The sequence below is a fragment of the Solanum dulcamara genome, chromosome 2, assembly GCF_947179165.1.
Source record: "Solanum dulcamara chromosome 2, daSolDulc1.2, whole genome shotgun sequence".
Classification (NCBI taxonomy): Eukaryota; Viridiplantae; Streptophyta; class Magnoliopsida; order Solanales; family Solanaceae; genus Solanum; species Solanum dulcamara.
In genome coordinates, this window is record NC_077238.1 from 29,886,659 (window position 1) to 29,909,532 (window position 22,874).

At 34.3% G+C, this 22,874-nt stretch overlaps 1 protein-coding gene across 3 annotated transcripts; it reads left to right on the forward strand.

The window, feature by feature from the left end:
- The first annotated feature begins 2,797 nt into the window (after positions 1-2,797).
- LOC129880483 (ninja-family protein mc410) lies at positions 2,798-17,216 on the forward strand. Of its 3 annotated transcripts, none has more exons than XM_055954529.1 (3): positions 2,798-3,033; positions 4,473-5,587; positions 16,509-17,216. In XM_055954529.1, exons 2-3 carry the CDS (start codon positions 4,552-4,554, stop codon positions 16,997-16,999), a joined length of 1,527 nt encoding a protein of 508 aa, XP_055810504.1. In that variant the 5' UTR covers positions 2,798-3,033; positions 4,473-4,551; the 3' UTR covers positions 17,000-17,216. The 3 variants fall into 3 exon arrangements, with proteins under 3 accessions (XP_055810504.1, XP_055810503.1, XP_055810505.1); XM_055954528.1 differs by having other exon boundaries at positions 4,493-5,587; XM_055954530.1 differs by lacking the exon at positions 2,798-3,033 and adding an exon at positions 3,108-3,189 and having other exon boundaries at positions 4,493-5,587.
- The last annotated feature ends 5,658 nt before the right edge of the window (positions 17,217-22,874 follow it).

The following is a 22,874-nucleotide window of genomic DNA, read 5'->3' on the forward strand; positions in this document are numbered from 1 at the left end:
CCCTAGCTATGGTTGATAATACTGAAAATTGTTTTTGATTGTTCTTCCACCAATTCAGTGTAATGACACAATTTTCATCATAGGTCTCTGCAGTCTGTCTAAAATAATAATTAAGTTCGTCCCGATTTATACTCTATTGTAATGTAGGCTGTATTCTATTCTAAATAGATAAATTAGAAAAAATATGGGTAGACATACCACGTGTCTGCCTTTTAGAAGATGATGGCTCATCAAAAGGACGAGATAGAGGAACATTATGACTAGGGGTAACATTATCAAGTAAATCAATATAATGATTATATACAACAACAACAACAAATCCAGTATAATCCCACAATGTGGGGAATATAATGATTATATAATATTTGAATATAATCATTTGTATCACTCATCGCCTTAAATATACTAGGATTTTCATCTTTTTCAATTTATATAGAAGTATATATAAGACGAACACATTCAGACATAGTATTAAATTTCATATACAGATTTAACATAGCACCAATTAAATAAATAGGAGAAAAAAGAAAAAAAATATTTTAAAATTTTTTCTATCATTCCAACGACAACTTCTTTGTAATCATTTTTCTTTTTATATTTCATAAGCAATACAGAAATTTTGGCTAAATAAGCTAAAATATTAGAAACAGTAGGATGATAAGCATCGAAAAATTCAAGAGTAGCCAAATAAATTTTTTCTAAAAACAAAACAACATCATCAATTTTAGTCCAATCAGATTCTTCCAACATGATTTCAGGAAATTCATATGCATATTGATTAAAAGTTGTAGTTATAGGGGTTTTATAAATATAACAAGTCTTTAAAAAATCATAAGTCGAATTTCATCTAGTCTCAATTTATTCGGACATTAATCTAGGTCTAAGATTATTTTCCTCGCATTTTCTTTTAAATTTTTTAAGTCTAGCTTTTCTATTATTTTCTTGAATAAAACCAACTGCATGCCTAATTTTTTTAATTGTTCGCTCAAAAAAATTAATTTCATCTTTTACAATTAAGTTATATATATATGACAAGCACATCTAACATGAAAAATATCATTTAAAGGGGGGGAGGGGAAGCTCAGTTTTCAAAGAATTAATAGCAACGGTGTTGTTAGATGCATTATCAAAAGAAATACACAAAACTTTGTGTTCAAAACCATAATATTTTACAACCATTGATATAAAATCAGAAATAAATTGTGCATTATGCCTTCGATCTTCATCATATTGAAATGCTAAAATACGTTTTTGCATAATAAAATCACTATCTATCAAATGACAAGTAACAATTAAATAATCATTTTTATTTATTGAACGACCAAGATCAGAAGTAAGTGAAACTTTACATGGAAGATTTGTTAATAACCAACGTAAATAATATGCATATTGTCCATAAAGTCTATAAATATCTGATCTACAAGTACTTCCAGGGATACCGTTAAACATGAGATTATAAATTGATTGTATATAATGAATAAAATCATAAGAAGAAGCAAATGAAAAAGGTAGACAACCACAACTATCATTTTCGCTATCTCTTCACGGTCCCTCATTTTATTATACGTCCCTGTTAATTTTTCGATCTGTGGTTTATTCTACCTTGTATTGACCCAGTAGCACCCTATTCGTTCTTTCCAACCAAGATATTCATTGTCTAGATGTCTAGTCAATTGACCCGTACCACCTCTATTACCCCTGGTCTTATGCCCGAAATGTTTTTGACACTCTTTACAATGAACTTTAGTTGTTCCGGCTATGCGTTTAAAATAATGTCATACTAAACTAGTTTTTCTTCTTTCTCTTACAGGTCGTGGAGGAAGATTAACAATTCTTGATTGAGCATTACCTAAATCTATATCAGGACTAGTTGGTGTAACATCCATATTATCATTATCATCTTGTTTTATTTCTACTTCAAATTCATTTGGTTCTTCTATACCGTATGTTTCTTAATATTCATTTTCATTCATATCATGTGCTCATACACCTATTTCTCCAAATTCACTAGGTGGTGCTTCAGGCATACGAGAATAATTTCTACTTGTACTATCTCTACCAGAAGTACTTTTTTTCTTACTACCACTACTTTCACCGGGACACAATTTTTTAACACTTTTACCTATATTTTTAATCTATCCATCATGCAAATTAAACTAATAAAAATTATAAACACAAAAATTAAATATTTAAATATATTAGAATTAATTTACTAAATAAAAGCAAGAGAAGGAACGATTATACCAAATTGCCGGAATCAAACAAAGAATCGTAAAATTAATAAAACGTTGAACACTTGAAAGTTGAAAACTTCCACTTGATGTTGTTAATTGCAAAAAATAATAAAAGATTGATATCATTTTAAGAGAGAATTGAGAAATTGAGAGAATTAGATGATTATTGGGGGGAAAAATGATTAAATGTTGTAGGTATTTATAGATTTTTTTTTGATTAATTAATTTTATTTTTTTTAAAAGGCATATATTCAGATTTGGCCGTTGGGCCAACGACTATATAGCCGTTGGGCCCAACGACTCTTTTTGTATTTGGCCCAAAAGTCGAAATTCCCGATTTTTTTTTTGCGAACCGGACCGGTGCATCGGTGGGCCGGTACCGATCCTTATCAGACCGGTCTTAGCAGTCCAAGGTCAAAAATAGACTAAACCGGTCTAATTTTTTTTTATGTTGGATCGGTGGCTGGTCAGGTCTCCCCATACCGGACCTTTAATGGATCGGTTTTAGGGGATCGATTAGGGGCCAACCGGCCCATTCGAAGACAGCTTTAGTAGCGGATGAGGTAAATTGAAGTTTCATATCCACCACGTGCTCTATGTGAAACAGGAAACAAAGAAAGATTGGTCAGTCAGGTCTTTGCATCCACATTTTCTCACTCCGCCCACATACCCACCTACTGCTAGCCGTCGCCCTCACTACGGCTTCAACGTCCACTTTCCTTAACTCCGCATTTTAGCTGCTCTTCTCATCTTTCTCTGTGGTTCACATTGTTAGGGCTTTGTCTTCTCTTTTCATCAGGTATATACCCTTTGTTTCTGTTGATCTGAATTTATATATAGCCCTTTAATCCCATAATCGTTTTAATTTTGAAGCTAGTTCGAAGTATCTTTAGTGAAGACTTTGATCATCTGGAATTCGAACTAGTTAGGTTTCTACTTTGTATCTGTGCTGTCAGTAAGTAAATCTTTTTACTTCTGGTTTTGTGCAAAACGTGTGTTAGAGGCAGATCTATATGCACATATATTTGTTATTGTTTGTTCCTAATGATGACTAGTTTAATTGGTTGTCCTTAGTTTATCTGTTCTTTGTAGGCTTTCTGTTTCTTTTAGATCTAGTTAATGAGTGTGCAAATGAATTGGGGTCTGTTTGATTGTTATTTTTATTGGGACTAATTGAGCTAGATGATTTTCTGAAGGTTTAGGTAGATGTAAATACAGCTTCTGTTAATGGGTAGAGCTACTTCTTAACTCTGCCTATATGAGCTTTGCAAAACATAGCTGGTCCAAGCCCAAATGAAGGAAGAGGGTTATGGTAGGTTGAAGGCCAAAGAAGTAGTAGATAAATCCCCTGAATGGAGTGGAATAGATATGGATGATCCACAGAGGCATAGTCTGTGAAAAGCTAAAGCAATTTTTGGTTCATTTCATATTCTTACCTTATTGATTATTTTGCTACGGTCTTCTTGTTTCCAGAAATCTAGTATGAAAGGAGGTCCTATTTTGACTACTTCTATCTTCAATGTATCCTGTCCTCTTGAGTTCCACTTCTTTTTAAACGTCAGTTCACCACCTGTAGATTGGATTTCTGGTCATTAGCTATTTAGTGGAGTTGCATTGCTGCCCTAGCAATTGTGAGTAGATGAGTTTTAATCTCACTTGTTTTAATGGGTCTGCCTAACTGAATAATCATAGATTCGGACATAAACCACTTATGCAAACATTTTCAGCTTTCTTATGTTGGTTTAACACAGCATACATGACTTGAAGAGAAACCAATCAGGCTATTTTCTGCATTTCGATTTGAGCTTTGTCTTTGTGCCTTTATGTGCTATTAAATGTTAGCTTGTCTTCTAATTTTTATTTTGACATATAATTAATATTCCTTGGTTTTATTGATAACAGTATTCCCTCCGTTTCAATTTGTTTGGCCTATTTTGACTTGGCACGGAGTTTAAGAAAGATAAGACTTTTGAATCCTGTGGTCTTAAATTAAATATATGTCAAATGTACCAAAATGCCTTTCATCTGGAAAGTTGAAATTAAAGAGTTGATAAGTAAAAGGAAAGGGTCATTCTTTTTTAAACAGACTAAAAAGGAAAGTAGGTCAAAAAATTGAAACGGAGGGAGTATTTTATCCTTGTCTGTTAGACTTCAAGGTTTGCATGAACAGATATTACAACAGGTATTCTTTCTGAATAAAGTTTCTTCCATTCAAGATGAAGCAGTAATATATTGCAGAGTGAAACTTTTTTTTTTAGGGGCAGTGAACTGAAGTCTCACATGTGAATCTGGTCAATATGTTTTGTGTTTGATTAAAATGGACGAAAACGGTCTTGATCTAAGCTTGGGTCTGCCCTGTGGTGGAGTGGTTGCGTCAGAGAAAAGTAAAAGTGGGAGCTCATCAGATTCTAAGGTTGAGGAAGTTGATAGAGATGGCAAGGTGATCAATGATTTCAAGAACTTTCTGGATGGAGGCACTAGCAGCCAAAAGCATGATTGTGGTGTGGGTTCTCAGAGAAGTGATTCAACAAACCATGGTGGGAACTTGCTTTCCAGCACTAGTGTTGATGTAGATGCTTCTAAAAAGTTAAATAGTGGAGGATTCTGGGTTTCAAATGATAATAGACCTATAGAAGTTGAAGAAGAAAGGAGAATTGATGTGGGTGGCAAGCGTAAAAATTTGTTCCGCGAGTCGAGTCAACAAAAGAAGCATGAGAGAGAAGCTCATCATGCCGATATGCATGACAAGACAAGGACATCACACATTTCAATAACCACAGATGATGGTTCAACTGCAGAAAATGAAGATGTTGCTGATTCTGAAACTGTGGGTTCAACGTCCAGGCAAATTTTGCAGCATGATGAGAACTCTAAGAGATTTGTTGGAAGTAGTGGACTAGCTGAGGTTCATAAGGAGCTTCGTGGTGTTCCTGATTCAAGTGGTGTAGAATTACTTGGACAGAGAAGGTTTACCATTTCTTCTGAGAAGGATGTTAAGTTTGGGAATATGCCATATAGTACCCCATTTCAAGGCCAATCAATAAACATCATGAATCTACCATACTCTATGCCTCTGAAAGATTCTAACCCTGGTAATACAACAAGTACGACTGGTCACCCAGTTCCTGGCATGATGCAAGTAATGGCTACCACCAGTGGAGATAGACCAGGAGCCCAGCCTGTCATACCTACAAATTTGCCATTAATGTTTGGCTACTCTTCTGTACAGCTGCCAACATTGGAGAAGGATATTTCCCGCAGTGCAGCTTCTCATCTTCAGCAACTTCACCCTTCCTACGGACGAGGTTCCTTGGGCTCAGATAAGCACAAAGATGGACCAAATATTTCTCAAGGTTTTCCTTTTTACTCCATTGAGTTTTCTTTCTTCTTCAATGCATGTTGACGATTTGTTTGGACCTAAATCTTATTAAGGAGGGGAGGACCCTTAGCACTTTACAAAAATAGAAAGAAGTTTTTGGAAAAATCAAATCACAGTCCTTAGGATCTTGTGCATTTCCTGTTTGTGCTTAGGAAATAGCTAAGACGTCCATTCTACTTCCTGAAACTCTTTAAGAGATGCTTCCCTGTCGTGAGAAGCTGTGGTTAAATGACCTGTAGATCTTCTGTAGTCATTGGTCATTCATCGGGAGGACAACTTTATTGCTCCCAGTGAGCAATACTGTGTTGGAACTTTGGACAAACTTGTGGTTTTCTTTTTTTCTTTAACCCACTTTTTCATATACTGTTTAGGCTATATATGCATTTGTGTTTTTTTTTTTGAATTTGGTAAATTTGTATTCATCAGCATTCAGGGATATGCTGACCACCTCCAAAAATTTACAAAAGAGTCGAGGATACTTACAAGGATCCTATAAAACCTCTAATTGGATTTCTTCTTCTATATTCTGTTCATTACACCAAAAACCTAACATAGTAATTACTTTCCATTTAATCTTCTGTACAGAGCATTCTTTCCCTTGAAAGATCGCCTGATTTCTCTCCTTCCATATAAACCACCATATGCAGGCTGGAACTGTTCTCCACCACCTCTTTTGACTCTTATTGCCTGCTCTCTTCATCCAGCAGCTAAGGAGGTCTGCTGTGTGCTCTGGCATACTCCAGTTCAAACTAGCTATGCTGAAGAAGAGTCCCACACTTGTGCAGTTACTTTGCAGTGAAGAAAGAGGTGCTTGTTTGTCTCAAATTCCTCTTTGCAAAGTGTACATCTAGAGGCTATATTAATTCCCCTTTTCTGCATGGCCTCACGTGTCAAGCAGACTCTCTTAGCCACTAACCAAGTAAGGCACTTCACCTTTGGTGGAGCCACACTCTTCCAAATGGTATTCCAAGGACCTGCTGATGTACCTGAAGTTTCTGCTAATCCCCATTTGTAAACTTTATTTACACAGAACAAACCATCCTTGTGGTGCCTCCAAATCAATTTGGTTTCTACCATGTTGGTACCAGGGAATCCAACAATCATATTTAGCAAATCTGTTACCCAGGGTATTTCCCAATCATTTGTGCTTTTACCAATCAAAGGGAAAGATATGCTTTAAATTTTAAAATAAAAATGGTTTATAGAAGCAAAGTGAAAGGCAATCATCTATTTCATACTAGCTGGATATAATGCAGACTAAAATATAAAAGTGCAAGTATATGCTACCTTACAAGAATTAAAGTTAATTGAGCAGTTGGATTCGTTGTATAGTTCCCAAACATAGCTACATAGAGATCATCCATCATACATTGGCGCATGATAAGGATAGCAAAATGTTCGAAGAATTTGAAGGTTTTGCAGCAATGGCAAATATATGCATATTGATGATTTCCCTTTATGGTAGATGTGGGAGGCAAAATCTAGTAGCTTAGAGTGCAAGCTGGGTTCCTAGGAAATGGAGGGAAATTTGGGTTGTCTTCTAACAATCTGCAGTTCATTGAAATTGCCCCAGTAATGTTTGTAGTATATGCAATAAATTTTCACTTGTAGTTAACCTACACTTTATGGTTGTCCTTAGGGATTCAAAGACCATGAAGACTTCAAGAAGTCATTGTGAGAGACCATCCTGCATTGAAAGTTTCCCATAAAAAAACAAAGGATTTAGATGTGTATGGTCTAGAGGTTGAAATGGTGGGGAGGTAATCCCTTCATGTATTTTGTGGACTGTGTGGAGAGAAAGAAATGAGAGATGTTTTGAAGATACATCTAATTTCATTCAGAAAAGTGAAGTGAAATTGTATTGTATCTTTTTATTTTTGGTGTAAAGAACGATGTATAGAGGAAGTTGATAGTATTGTATATTTATTAGGAGCTATGTAATCTTTTTTGTTCATTTTGAGGGTCTCTAGCATACCCTATGCTCTTAGGACTTGTTTGGTTGGGGAACAAGTTATCTCAAGATTAATTATCTCAGAATTAGTTATCCCAGAACAAGTGCCAGTTTGATGTAAAATGAACTCGACTGCTCAAAAAGACTTACGATGTTGGGGGTTTTGAGCTTACTTAACATTGATATTGACCACGTGTTATCTGCAAAAAACCTCACCGTCCTTTTATTTACTAGAATACAAACAACATATCCAGTGAAATTCTACTAAGTGGGGTCTGGGGAGGGTGGAGTGCACACAGACCTTATCACTACCTCGTGGAAGTAGAAAAATTATTTTTGAAAGATTCTTGGATCAAGTGCATCAAACCCAAGTAGTAGAAGAAGAAAACAATGAAGAGATTATAGCAGTATATAAGAAAGCCGCGTAAAGTCTACAAAAAAGAAACAGTAACAATGACAAAAATAGTGTGATAATTAAGACACAACAAACAACATATGGCTAGAACTACAAGGGTATGACTAGTGCTATGCAACAACCTTCGCAAGGCAAGACGACACTCTACCCCTATTAACCTTCTACCCTAATTCGCGACCTCTACTCCTTCCTATGTAGAGTCACGTCCTCTGTAATATGAAGTTGCACCATGTCCTGTCTAATCACTTCCCTAATACTTTTTTTGCCTACCTTTACCCCTTTGCGTACTCACTACAACTAGCCTCTCACACCTCACTGGGGTGTCAGCACACCTCCTCTTCACATGTACAAACCATCTCAGTCTCACTTCCTCATCTTGTCCACAGTCCACCACAGAGGCCATTCCCACCTTCTCTTAGATAACCTCATTCCTAATCTTGTCGCTCCTAGTTACCCACACATCCATCTCAACATCCTCATCTTGACAACATGCATCTTCTGAACATGTGAGTTCTTGACTGGACAACAGTCTAACTCATACAACAAGAATAGTCTAACCATCACTGTGTAGAACTTATCTTTAAGTTTAGGTGGTACCTTCTTATCACACAAGACTCAAGTGGTAAGCATCAATTTCATTTATGCTGTCCCAACAAATAAATAATTTCACTATAAGAGCATCAACAAGGATGTAACCTGTATACATTGCAGTAAGGAAGATCAAAAACAGACATTCACAGCTTATACTTAATCAACGTAAACTAGTTATTGACCCTCTCTAAATTGGTGAACAAATGATCTTCCTATTGTTGTTTTTATCTTCCTATTATTGTTACTGCCCAACTTTTGTTATTTTAACTTATACTAGAACCATAGTACCTAATATCCCTTTCCTGCTTTATTGGCTTTTCTTGTTCTTGCTCATTCAAATTTTCAATTTCCTTCTTGACAACCACTTTCAACATGCATCATTTATCTTTTCATCCTTTCCGCTTATACACTTACTAGTCTCTCTGAATGTTTAATTCATGCTTTATTATAAAGTTTGTATAACAAAATGTAAATTTTAACCATATGCATATTTCACAAATTCTTGAATAAATTAACGGCATTTGGACACATCACCAAACCGAAGTAATGCACCATTTCTACTTTCTTTTGTTCATACTTGGAAGTAGGGCTGCTTATTAGTCGGTTCTGTTCGATTTTGTATGTTATTGGTTTGATTATCGGTTATCGATTTGTAAATATACTTGGTCGATAACCGAGACAATATAATATTCATTATCAATTCCTGATTATTGGTTAACGGTTCGATTATCGATTTAACCTAGAAGAAAATGTTTTCTAGGGGCAACGACCAACTTGCTCCTCTAGAGATTTTTCCTTTTCCTTGTTGTATTCATTTTTGAATATGCATTTTCTTCAACCATGGTTACACCTAAATTATTCATCTTTGACTTCCACATTAGCACACATTCGTTACCACAACAAACAAACTAATGCAAAATCACAATCTTTTAACATCAACTTGGACTAAGCTCCTTCCTTGATTTACATTCAGTTTCGTTGAGGTTGTATCAGAAAATTTAGTACTACTAAATGGATGGTACATAACACAGTGGGCTTAACTTGCTTTTTGTTGGAGAGATAACAATATAACTATTCATGGGGTAGAAAATTTCAGGTATGCTAGGAACCATAAATCTATTTAATTATATCTTGCTCAAGCTAACAAAACTTATGAAAGAGAAATAGAAAATTAGGAATAGGGTTTCTAATTTTAAACACTTTATATAATGGAGGAGGAAAGTTTGACAAGATTTCGTTTGGTTATTGGTTTAACAGTGAAGTAAGCTCAAAGAATTGGTAACTGAATTGATAGACCAATCGCTGATGAGGCATCTCTGGATTGGTGATGTGGTGAAGAAAACCTTTGAGCTCCTTGACCTCACTTTCCCCTTTAGTGTATAGTTGTTCTTTTTGTTTATTTTTGTTCGATTGAGATTTGGGCCGGATATCTATATTTCATTGTGTAAATATTGTTCTTTTTTATGATTAATAAAATGACCCATCGGCCATCAGGCCAACTTCAATTTAAAAAAATAGGAATTGATAGACCAATATAAAACAAAATATTATAAAGTTGGTTTAATAGATGTTCCATATTATAAAGTTGGTTTAATAGATGTTCCATTATTTAAGTGGACAATTTGGCCATTTTTTATTCATATCATTTGGCTATAAATATAGCCACATTTCAGCAATGAAGGAGAAAAAAATAGATACATACATACACTGCTTCCTCTCTTTTGTTCTCCTGTTGTTTTTACTTCCTTCTCCTTATTTTGTCAAGTTAATTTATTTTATAACACGTTATCAGCACGAAATCCTAATTTTTTTCTCAGAAAATTAACTTTTATATCAGGTATATCTACTGAAGAAATTTAATTTTTAGTTGTCTTTGTTATTTTTAAATTAATTTTCATCATGTCAAACTTGTCAAACTTGAAATTTGTAGCACTTGATATTTCTGGCAAAAATTATTTGTCATGGGTACTTGATGCTGAAATTCACCTTACCGCTAAGGGTCTTGATGATGCTATAATCAAAGGAAATACAACATCAAGTCAGGATAAAGCAAATGCTATGATTTTCCTTTGTCATCATCTAGATGAAAGTTTAAAAGTTGAATACTTGACAGTAAAAGATCCACTTGAATTGTGAAAAGACTTAAAATGGAGGTATGACCACTTCAGGGAAACGGTATTGCCAAGGACTCGTTATGAGTGGATGCACTTACGGTTTTAAGATTTTAAAACTGCAATTGAGTATAATTCTGCTGTATTTAGAATAATTTTTCAATTAAAATTATGTGGGGAAACTATAAATGATGAGGATATGTTGGAAAAGACACTAACTACTTTTCATGCCTCTAATGTGATATTACAACAGCAATACTGTGAAAAGGGTTTTCAAAAATACTCTGAATTGATTTCATGCCATTTGGTGACTGAGCAGTATAATGTCTTTTTAATGAAAAATCATAAAACCCGTCTCACTGGAACTGCTCCGTTACCGGAAGCAAATATGGTAGAAGCACATGGCTAGTCTGAAAGAAGACAAAATAAAAATCATGGCCATAATAATGTGCGTGGACGTGGTAATGACAGAAGACGATATAATAATCGTTGTGGTGGTGGTCAACATAAAAGGGAGAACAATATCAGTTCTCAAAGTGGCCTTTCAAGAAGTAACTGTCATCGTTGTGGCATGAAAGGCCACTGGAAAAATGAATGTCGGACGCCTGAGCATTCTATAAGGTTTTATCAAAATTCCTTCAAAAGAAAGGCAAATAGAGATGGTGCCTCTTCTTCTAATGTTCGGATAGAGTCACACTTGACGTTTGAAAATAATGTTGAGGTAGGACCTTTGCATAATAATAATATTGAAGCAAATCTGGCTTTGAAGGATGATGATTTTAATGACCTCAATGATATTACTCATTTGGAGGTTGAAGATTTTTTTAAGGATTATAATTGATGTTTAATTTCATTATATGATTTTTAATATGTTGTCATTTTTATGTACTTTGAATTATCGTGTTTTTACGTTTATGTATTTAAAAGAAAAAAAAAGGACATATGTTTTTCTAACAATATTGTTATTTATTTTATTTTTTATAATGCATTTTTATTTTATGAAGATAAATAAATTTCTTAGTCTTCAATTGGATCCAAGATGAATAATAAAGATATGTGCCTTTTGGATAGTGCCACAACTCATACGATATTAAAAGAAAAGAAATATTTCTGTCATTTAATTATGAAAAAGGCCTATGTCAATACAAATATCTGATAGTACAAAATTGATTGAAGGATCTGGAAGAGCGGCCTTGTTACTATCTGGAGGAACGATATTGGTAATTGATAATGCATTGTATTGCAGTAAGTTTCAAAGAAACTTGTTAAGTTTCAAGGTTATTCGCCAAAATGACTATCATATTGAGACTGCGAATGAGGAAAATGTTGAATACCTTTATATTACTACAATAAATATGGAGAAGAAAATTGTGCATGAAAAATTACCTGCACTTTCTTCTGGATTGTACCATACAAATATTGATACTGTTGAATCACATGCCATAGTAAATAAAAGATTTACTGATTCTAATGATTTTATCATTTGGCATGACCGGTTGGGCCATCTCAGTTATAATATGATGCGCAGAATTATTGAGAATTCACATGGACACACTTTGAAGAATCAGAAGATTCTTCAATCTAAGAAATTCTCTTGTGTTGCTTGTTCCCAAGGAAAACTGATTATTAAACCATCATCAACTAAGGTTGGGATTGAATCCCTTGCGTTTCTAGAACGTATACATGATGATATATGTGGGTCAATTCACCCTTCATGTGGACCATTTAAATATTATATGATCTTGATAGATGCATCTACAAGATGGTCACATGTGTGATTATTATCAACCCGCAACATGACTTTTGCGAGATTGTTAGCTCAAATTATAAGGTTAAAAGCACAATTTTCAGATTATGCAATAAAGACAATTCGTCTTGATAATGCTGGTGAATTTAAATCTCAATCCTTTAATGATTATTATATGTCGGTTGGAATAAAAGTTGAGCATCCGATTGCTTATGTCCATACTCAAAATGGTCTAGCAGAATCATTGATTAAATGCCTCCAATTGATAGCTAGACTATTGCTAATGAGGACAAAATTTCCTTTTTCAGTAGGGGGGCATGTTATTTTGCATGCAGCAGCACATGTGCGCATAAGACCAACAAATTTTCATGAATTTTCCCCGTTACAGTTGGCTTTTGGGAGGGAGCCAAATATATCCATCTTAAAATATTTGGATGTGCGATATATGTCCCAATTGGTCCATCGCACCACACAAAGATGGGTCCCCAAAGAAGGTTGAGAATATATGTTGGGTATGAATCTCCTTCTATTATAAAATATTTGGAACCTATGACTGGAGATTTATTTACGGCAAGATTCGCTGATTGTCATTTTGATAAATCAGTATACCCAACATTAGGGGGAGAACATAAGCAATTGGAAAATGAGATAGATTGGAATTCATTATCACTATCTCATTTAGATTCTCAAACAAATCAATGTGAGCAAGAAGTTCAAAAGATGATTTATTTGCAGAATATTGCAAATCAACTGCCGGATGCATTTACTAACCTTCCACGGGTTACTAAATTGCATATCCCAGCTACTAATGCTCAAGTTCGAGTTAATGTCCCGGTTGGACAACATGTTCAGACAAATGAGTCTAGGCCACACTTAAAACGTGAAAGACCAATTGGTTCCAAAGATAAAATTTCTCGGAAAAGAAAAGGAATAAATGATCAAAATGATCATAATTTGGAGGCAAGTGCTCAAGAAGAGTCCAGAGACACAACAAATGGTGATACGACCAAGGAGGTTCAAGAACCTGAAAATAATGAGAATGAAGAAATCTCAATAAGTTATGTTTCGACAGGAAAACGGTGGAACCGAAATGATATTGTGGTCGACAATATTTTTGCTTATAATGTTGTCATTGAAATAATGCAACAAGATAAGGATCTTGAACCAAAATCTGTCGATGAATGTAGATAGAGAAATGATTGGCCAAAATGGAAGGATGCAATTAAAGTAGAGTTAACTTCACTTGAAAAACGTGAAGTTTTCGGATCAATAATCCGAACACCTGAAGGTGTCAAGCTAGTAGGGCACAAATGGATTTTTGTGCGTAAACGAAATGAAAAGGGTGAAGTAGCAAGATATAAACTACGACTTGTAGCCCAAGGTTTTTCACAAAGACCTGACATTGATTAAATGGAAACATATTCCCCTATGGTGGATGCAATTACCTTCAGGTATCTAATGATTTTGGCAGTTCATGAAAAACTTGAAATGCACCTAATGGACGTGGTCACTGCCTATTTATATGGCTCATTGGACCACGATATTTTTATGAAAATTCCCGAAGGGTTCAAAGTATCTGAAGCATACAAGGATTCTCGAGAAACTTACTCAATAAAGCTTGAGAAATCCTTATACGGGTTGAAACAATTAAGGTGCATGTGGTACAATCGTCTTAGCGAATATTTGCTATAAGAAGAATATAAAAATGATCCAATTTGCCCTTGTGTCTTTATGAAAAGGTCTGGATCTGAATTTGTCATAATAGCAGTATATGTTGATGATTTGAATATTATTGGAACTCCGGAAGAACTTTCAAAGGCAGTATAATGTCTGAAAAAAGAGTTTGAAATGAAAGACCTCGAAAAGACAAAATTTTGTCTTGGTCTACAAATTGAACATTTTACAAATAAGATACTTGTACATCAGTCAACATATACTAAAAATATTTTAAAGAGGTTTTATATGGATAAAGCACGTCCATTGAGTACCCCAATGGTTGTAAGATCTCTTGATATTAATAAAGATTCATTTCGACCTCATGAAAATGATGAAGAGCTTGTTGGTGCTGAAATACCATACCTTAGTGCAATTGGTGCATTACTGTATCTTGCCAACAATTCTAGACCCGATATAGCTTTCTCAGTAAACTTGTTAGCAAGATTTAGTTCTTCCCCTACACGAAGACACTGGAATGGAATTAAGCATATATTCAGATACCTCCGAGGGACCACAGACATGGGATTGTTTTACTCAAATGAATTCATTTCACAATTAATTGATTACGCAGATGCGGGATATTTGTCTGATCCCCATAAAGGTCGATCGCAGACAAACTATTTATTTACATGTGGTGGTACAACTATATCATGGCGTTCAACAAAGCAAACTATAGTTGCTACTTCCTCAAATCATGCAGAGATAATAGCCATCCATGAAGCAAGTCGAGAATGCATTTGGGTAAGATCAATAACTCAACACATTCAAGAAACATGTGACCTTTCTTTGAAAAGAGACGTTCCAACAATATTGTATAAAGACAATGCTGCATGTATAGCACAACTAAAGGGAGGATACATTAAAGGAGATGGAACAAAACATATTTCACCAAATTGTTTTTTACTCGTGATCTTCAAAAGAAGGGTGAAATAGATGTCCAACAAGTTCGTTCAAGTGACAATTTAACAGATATGTTTACTAAGGCATTGTCAACTTCAACCTTTGAGAAATTGAGATACAAGATTGAAATGCATCATCTTCGAGATATTAAATGATGTCTTCATCAGTGAGAGTAAAATATGTGCTGCACTCTTTTTTTCTTAACCAATGTTTTGTCCTACTGAGTTTTTCTGGTAAGGTTTTTAATGAGACAGCATTCAAAGCGTATTACCAGATGTGTGTACTCTTTTTTCTTCATTAGGCTTTTTCCCACTGGTTTTTTCCTAGTAAGGTCTTAACGAGACACAATATCTATAGGTGTTCAGAATAACTATATATATATTTGTACTTGCACTAAAATTTTTCTTTTACATGGACATCCAAGGGGGAGTATTATAAAGTTGGTTTAATGGATGTTCCATTATTAAAGTGGACAATTTGGCTATTTTTTTTTTCTTATCATTTGGCTATAAATATAGCCACATTTCAGCAATGAAGGAGAAAAAATAGATACATACATACATTGCTTCCTCTCTTTTGTTCTCCTGTTGTTTTTACTTTCTCCTCCTTATTTTGTCAAGTTAATTTATTTAATTACACAAAACTGTTTGTAAACCATTAATAGATAGCCCAAATAAACCCAACCGAAATTTGCACACTACTTAAAAGAGGTAGAAAATCTTTTAGTTGTTTTGATTTATTTTTTAAAAAAATAATAAATGAATTAAACTGAAATAATATAATATCTTTAATTTCTTTTGTTCAACCGAATAGAAAATTATTTCCCTATTCTGTTTTTTCGTTGAATCAACTAACCAATACACACAATGGTAATAAACCGAATGTAATGCTCAAGTTAGTATGTTTATGTTATCTCCCCAAAATTATGAGAATAAATTAAAGCTGTGATATTTATTTTATATCTAAGAAAAGGTAATCATAAAAGTTCCAATTCATTATACAGAAAAAAGAAGTTAGTGCATTGAAGAGTAGAACATACTTTGTAAGAAAAAAGCACGAGTTTGAAATTTGAGAATTCCCCTCTGCTTGGTCTTTTTCTTGGTAACACAGATTTTGTTTGATATAAGAACGACCCTTTGTTCCTTTTGAACAGATGCGTTGTTTCACTTCATGTCAATTACATTTTTTTTTGTTCTTTTTTATTTGTTAGAGAGTAAGGTATTTAGGTTTATATGAGGGATATTATCGTAATTTAACTTTTAAACTAGAGGTTTATAGATTTAACATTTCCTTAAATTTCATATAACTTTTAATCTGTTGCATGAGATGCCCAGAAGTTCCCAAAACTTCAAATTTTTATTGCATTTCAAATTATGCAGACTGCTGCATCAATGGGCATGATTTCTTAGTTCAATAATTGTCCAGCATTGTGACTAAGAAGTTCTACTTGCTATGTTTATATAGCTGCCTTGCCGATTATTCCGCACAAGTCTTCTGAATCTGTACAATATGATGGGAGGGCAGTGGAGCATGTGAAAGGCAATGGGAGACAGCATAACGCGGAAGAAACTTCCACTTCTCGAGGGGAAGAAAATGTTAACATAAGCTTCAGGTCAAAAGACCCTCCTGAGCAGCCCAGAGCAGAAGCAGTTCCTTCAGAATTTCCAACTATAAGGCCAGGTCTTGCTGCAGATCTGAAATTTGGAGGATCTGGTTCCTATCCGAATCTACCATGGGTTTCAACAACTGGTCCTGGTCCAAATGGTAGAACAATATCTGGTGTTACTTATAGATACAGTCCCACCCAAATCAGGATTGTTTGTGCTTGTCATGGGTCTCACATGTCACCGGAAGAGTTTGTGTGGCATGCTAGCGAAGAGCAAACTAGTCAAGAAGGTGGTTCTGGTGTTTCATCGTTTCCAAGTAGCAATCCTGCTGCCTCTGCACAAAGCTGATTTAGGATATAAAATCATATGTCGAAGAATGAAGTAATCTTTCATTGTATCTCCAAATAAATATATAGGAAGCAGAAGCATCTTTATATAGTTCAAATGAATGAGTGCAGATTTCTTAATGCATATGCACATACCCCATTAAATTGTATAAGCCTGTCCTCTAAAATTGATATACTGGCTAAATATTTGTAATAAAGTATGACCTTTTCCTTATCAAGCATAACATAAGCACTCTCTTGGGGCTTTCCATTTCATTGCACTGGGATGCCTATTGAAAAGGAAACTCCATATTGTTGCTGCTCAGTTATTATGGTGCAAGCTAAAGGAGTATCACAAGGTGGCAAGCGCATAAGTATGAGATTTTGACAGTTAACCACATCGAGCATCTTTTTCATGTAACTAAGTCACTGGTCAGCTTCCAGAGGCCAGTCTTCAACCTTTGAACCTATCTTTAATTTGGGAGATCTGAAGTTCTGGTTTTTAGCCCTGACCTTGTGTTAAAGAGGCTTTGTATTGTTGCCTTCTTCAGCTTAAACTTTTCACTGCATTTGCCCAAGTCTTGGAGATCAGAGTTAATTGGTTATATGTATTAGTGGGAGGTAGTAGGTATTCAATAGAAATAGTCATGGTTGGTTTGGACACATCCCTTATTTATAGTAGGAAACAGAACAGACATTGTAGACTATTGATTGAAATGCTGAATTAGTTGCCTCCTTGTAGTCAAATGGTTTATGACCCAAACCCCAAAGGGCAAAGGGTGATATGAAGTACAAGGGCTGGCTAGTGTTTTCTGTGGATATCTGTTAGGGACCACTGTGGAACTGAGTTTCTCTCAGTTCAACTCTGTAAAATAAAAATGAAATTCACCCGCACTAGTAATATGAGTCTAGTTCAGTTTAAATTATTTGTAAAGCTTTAGTTGGGTCTGCGAACTGCAAATAGTGCTTTAAAATATTGGGGAATTTTTGCATATATCCACTCAAAACTATCTTAATTATGCTTTATAGCTATAGTTTGCTAATTACAATTGGTAGTTGTAGTTATAGTAGTGTTTGTATAATTCGTGCAACATTTGTATAATTCGCTATACAATTGACAGTTTTTGTATAACGTTTGTATATTTCACTATACAATTCTTGTACAACGTTTGTATAATTCGCTATACAATTTGTAGTGTTTGTATATTTCGCTATACAATTCGATTCGCGCACAACGTTTGTATAAATTGCGCTAATTATACAAAACTCAAACTGTAATTACAGCTAGATGTTTGCCGCGAGTCATAATTAATTCAAACCATAGCTATGTTAGCTAATTAATTAGTATATATTTGCTTATCTGCATAATTTTTCCTAAAATATTTTACAGTGGCTACTGAAATTTATAATGGAAAATGGCCAAATTTGAAAAGAATCATTTTTATCATTTCATTATGCTATTAATATATAAATAAATATGTTCGCCGTTATTTTAATGGTTCAAATATACCCCTCTGTTAGGGTCCATCGAGTTTCCAGATGACACTGACATTATGATGAGGTGGACATTACATGGAATACCACCCCAATGCACAACTCATGTAACTCCTCCCATTCACTTATTCTTCCACCACTAACACCTCATCCACGTTTACCAACATTGTCGCAATAAAACGAAATGGAGGGGATACCTTATATGAATATAAAGTGTTAGTGTGGCGTTTTAATAATTTATTAAATTATAATTTTATATTGCCACATTTTCTTTTGTTTCTGGCCATTGGTAGTGGAAGTGATTGCCTTAGCAATTGTCCATTGATGGCATCTAATGTCATCTTTATTCGATTTTGCATTAGTGCTATATTACTCAATCCATTATGTTTTTTTTAAAACATAATTATCTCTAGTAAGTGTTGCATTAAATGATAATTTCTTTTAACATAATTATTACTAGTAAGTGGTGCACTAAATGATAATTTCTTTTAATATAATTATCACTAGTAATTGGTGCACTAACTGTTAATGATGACATTCCATTATTTTTTCATCTTTTGAATGCTTTCCTCTCCTATAAATAGAGATGTCTTCTTTGTTTTGAAATGCAAGAAAAAAAAACATTGAGCATTAAGTTTGTCAATAAAGAGAGTTCTTATTAGTTGAAGGGAGGTGTTCAACTCTTGTCCAGAGTTTGTTGAGTTATATTTTGTGATAAAATTATTGTATCCAGGAGGGAACAAGTCAAGAGGACTACTGCTGGATCGGTGAAAAGATTTGCTGCCGTGGGCTTGAATCTCCTTAAAGAGAGCGAGATATCCACTCCTCAGCCAAGAAGTGAATTTATTTTCTTTATTTTATTTTCAATTGTAATTTTGTGATCTTGTAATTTCACCAACAATTTTAAGGAGATTCAATATGGCTACAATTGAAAAATCCGCGGATATCAAGATGAGAGATCTTAACAGGCTATTTCAGTTCAATGGTAATCAATTCAAGAGATGGAAGGAACTTACTCTAGTGCAAAGAAAATTTGAGAAGCATTGTAGGGTAAGTATGATACCGAAAAAGCAGGAGCGAAAAAATATGCTGTTAGCCAATTTTTTCATTTTCAAATGGTGGATGACAAATCGAAGATAGACTAAGATCAAGACTTTATAATGATTGTCGGAGAGTTCAGGTCCGAGGAAGTCAAAATTGGAAATAACCTTATTGTTTGTGACATAATAGATAAACTTCCACCATCATGGAAGGAGTTTCAAAAACCTATGCGCCACAAACAAAAAGAAACCTCTCTTGAGACTTTGATAATGAAAATCCGCATGGAAGAAGAGGCAAGGGGCCAAGATGCACTTTTACAAAAAGAAGAGAGCAACATTACAACAAAGGTAAATTTAGTTACTTCAAATAATGCTACTCCTGAATCTAACAAAAATACCTCTTTGAAGCCTAAGAAGAAAAAGTTCAAGAAAAATAATGGTAGACCTCCCAAGAAAAATAATAGTGAAAAATAATCAAGCATAAAATCATCAAATTTATGATAAGGGACCGTGCTTTGTCTGTGGCAAGAGAGGGCATATTGCTCGATTTTACAAATTTCAAAAATGTGGTCCTACACCTTAGGCAAATGTTACCGAAGAGCCTTTTGTGGAAATGATAATAGATATAAACATGATTGAGAATGTTGATGGATGGTGGGCTGATTTTGGTGCAAACCATCATGTCTGTTATGAGAAAGATTGGTTTAAAAAATATACTTCTTTAGGAGATCCTAAAACCATCATGCTTGGTGATTCTCATACTACTCAAGTGCTTGGAACGGGAGACGTTGAATTGTGTTTTACCTCTGAAAGGGTGTTAACTTTTAAAGACGTACTTTATACTCCTTCAATGAGAAAAAAATTGATGTCTAGTTTTCTTCTTAATAAAGCAGACTTCAAACAGATTATTGAATTTGATCAATATGTAATTGTGAAAAAGGGTATTTTTGTGGGAAGGGGTTATGCTTGTGATGAGATGTTTAAACTGAATGTTGAAATGAATAAAGTGTCACGATCCAAAATGGGCCATGAGTGACACCCACACTTAACCTCCTGGGTGGGAGAACCAATGATATAAACCCCAACTAATACTAATAATGCGGAAGCTCAAATAAATACGTTTTCCCCAAAACTTGAAAGTCATCATATTAAGGACATCTAACTTCTAAAATACTAAGTCTAGAATGTCAAACACTAAAATAAAATAAGTGACATAGTTCGTGTCCGAACACTAAGGACATCATGTCATGACTAAGAGAATTCATCGTCAGCTAGAAGGATAGCTCACCCTAAAATCTTATGAACTGGAGACTGACTAGAGCTGAAGTCGAGTCGAAGCCGATGGAAGACTCGCTACACTTTACAAATAAAACAAAGAAAGATACAAGTAGGGTCAGTACAGGACAACATGTACTGAGTAGGTATCATCGGCCGACTCAAAATAGGAATCAATATGCAATAAGTAATAGCGGAAAATCAACCGTAGCACTTAATATGTGGCAACCAACAAGATCAAGATCAAGTGACAACACAATGAACAATTTCATAACCAATCTACAATATCAAGATCACACAGGAGGACTCATGCCTCCACATCACACTCTTTTGGAAAATGAGTTATTGGAGATTGGGTAGCATTAAGTCATTTTAAATTGTTCTCCTTTTATATTACCGTGCCGGAACGTGACACCCGATCCAATAATATCGTGTCAGAACGTGACACCTGATCAAAATATATCATGTCGGAACGTGACATCCGATCCAAATATACTGTGCCGGAACGTGAGACCCGATCTAAATATACCGTGTCGGAACGTTACACCCAATCCAAATTAATTTATCATTCTTCATGATTACATTCCACTTCATTAACAATATTTTATCAAGCCTTCTTTATTCAAGGCACCATTTTTGATAGGGCAAGTTCAAGATTATAAATTTCATGGCCTCGGGATTTCAGATCAATCACAACATATCAACCATCCAAACCACAATAATTAAATGCGTAGTAAACTTCACACATTACTCAATGAATATCAATCACTATTAAGAGTCTATCTATGATATAGAATAAAAATCATAACCTACCTCAACCGAAGAACCGAAGTAAAGCAAGCTAATCCACCAATGTATTTCCTTTCTTCAATGCCTCAGACCAATTTCAATCTATCAATATATAATATTTATAAGTAAACTAATCCGTAAACACCAATATTATATATATGTTTAACCTAGACTCAATAACTCACCTAATTCTATAAATACGTTCCTAATTTTGATGCCACTTAACATGTCAACTCCCATATTTTCTGAATTTCAAAACTAGGGTTAAATCTCAATTAAATTAAATAATCACTTTAAAACTTGAGTTTTTCGTAATTCTTCTGAACGATCAAAATCTGTTTAAATACATAATCTTCATAAAAATACGAATCCAATGACACCCATATAGCTATATTTATTTTCGGATCAAAAATTGCGTCAAAAAGTCATCCTGAGTCATTGAAGTCAAATCTGAAATTTTCTTTCTGATTATGTTCACTCATGATAAAATAAACTCACCTGTCAAATTTTAGCTTAAACGGATCGTTATTCGACCCCCAAATCAAGATTTTATGTGAAGAACCCTAGGGTCATATTTTCTTATTTCAACATTATTTCTCCACCAATATACCCTAAAAATATGTTCATAATCACATAAAAATTTAATGGAAAGGATGAAAATAATTACCTTGACGCTTTGGAATGAAAATTCCTATTTTTTCTCTTCTTCTTTATTTTTCTTTTCTCCTTTCTTTTCTTTCTTCCTCCGTATTTTTTTCCCAACTTCTGCTCCTGTTCGTCGTCGCTGCTCTCTTCTTCTTTTTTCTTTTTCTTTTTTTTTTCTTTCTTTTTGCTCCAACTAATTAGGTATAAAAAAATTTATAAACCCTATCCTTTTTCTTTAATAATTGGTATAGAGTATTAATTAAATTAACACTTTAACCCACTAATTAAATTAGTTATTTAAATTTACCCCTCAACTAAATAAAAATAGTTATCGAATAGTCTAAAGTACTCATAAAAATATACGGAATGCGTCTTTTATGAAATAAAAATCTCTATTTCTCAAAACGACATAATGGGTCGTTACATAAAGTTTCTACTTCTGTTTACATACTTTCTTCTACTAATTTTTGGTATGCTGTTTTGTGTCATATTAATGATCGTTATGTTGGAATCATAAGTAGTTTAGGATTAATCACATTGATTAAAAAGAATTTTGAAAAGTATGAGGCTTGTAGTAAAGCCAAGATTATTGAAAGACCTCATTTTCAAGTTGAAAGAAAAATTGATTTATTAGAATTAGTTCACACTGATATT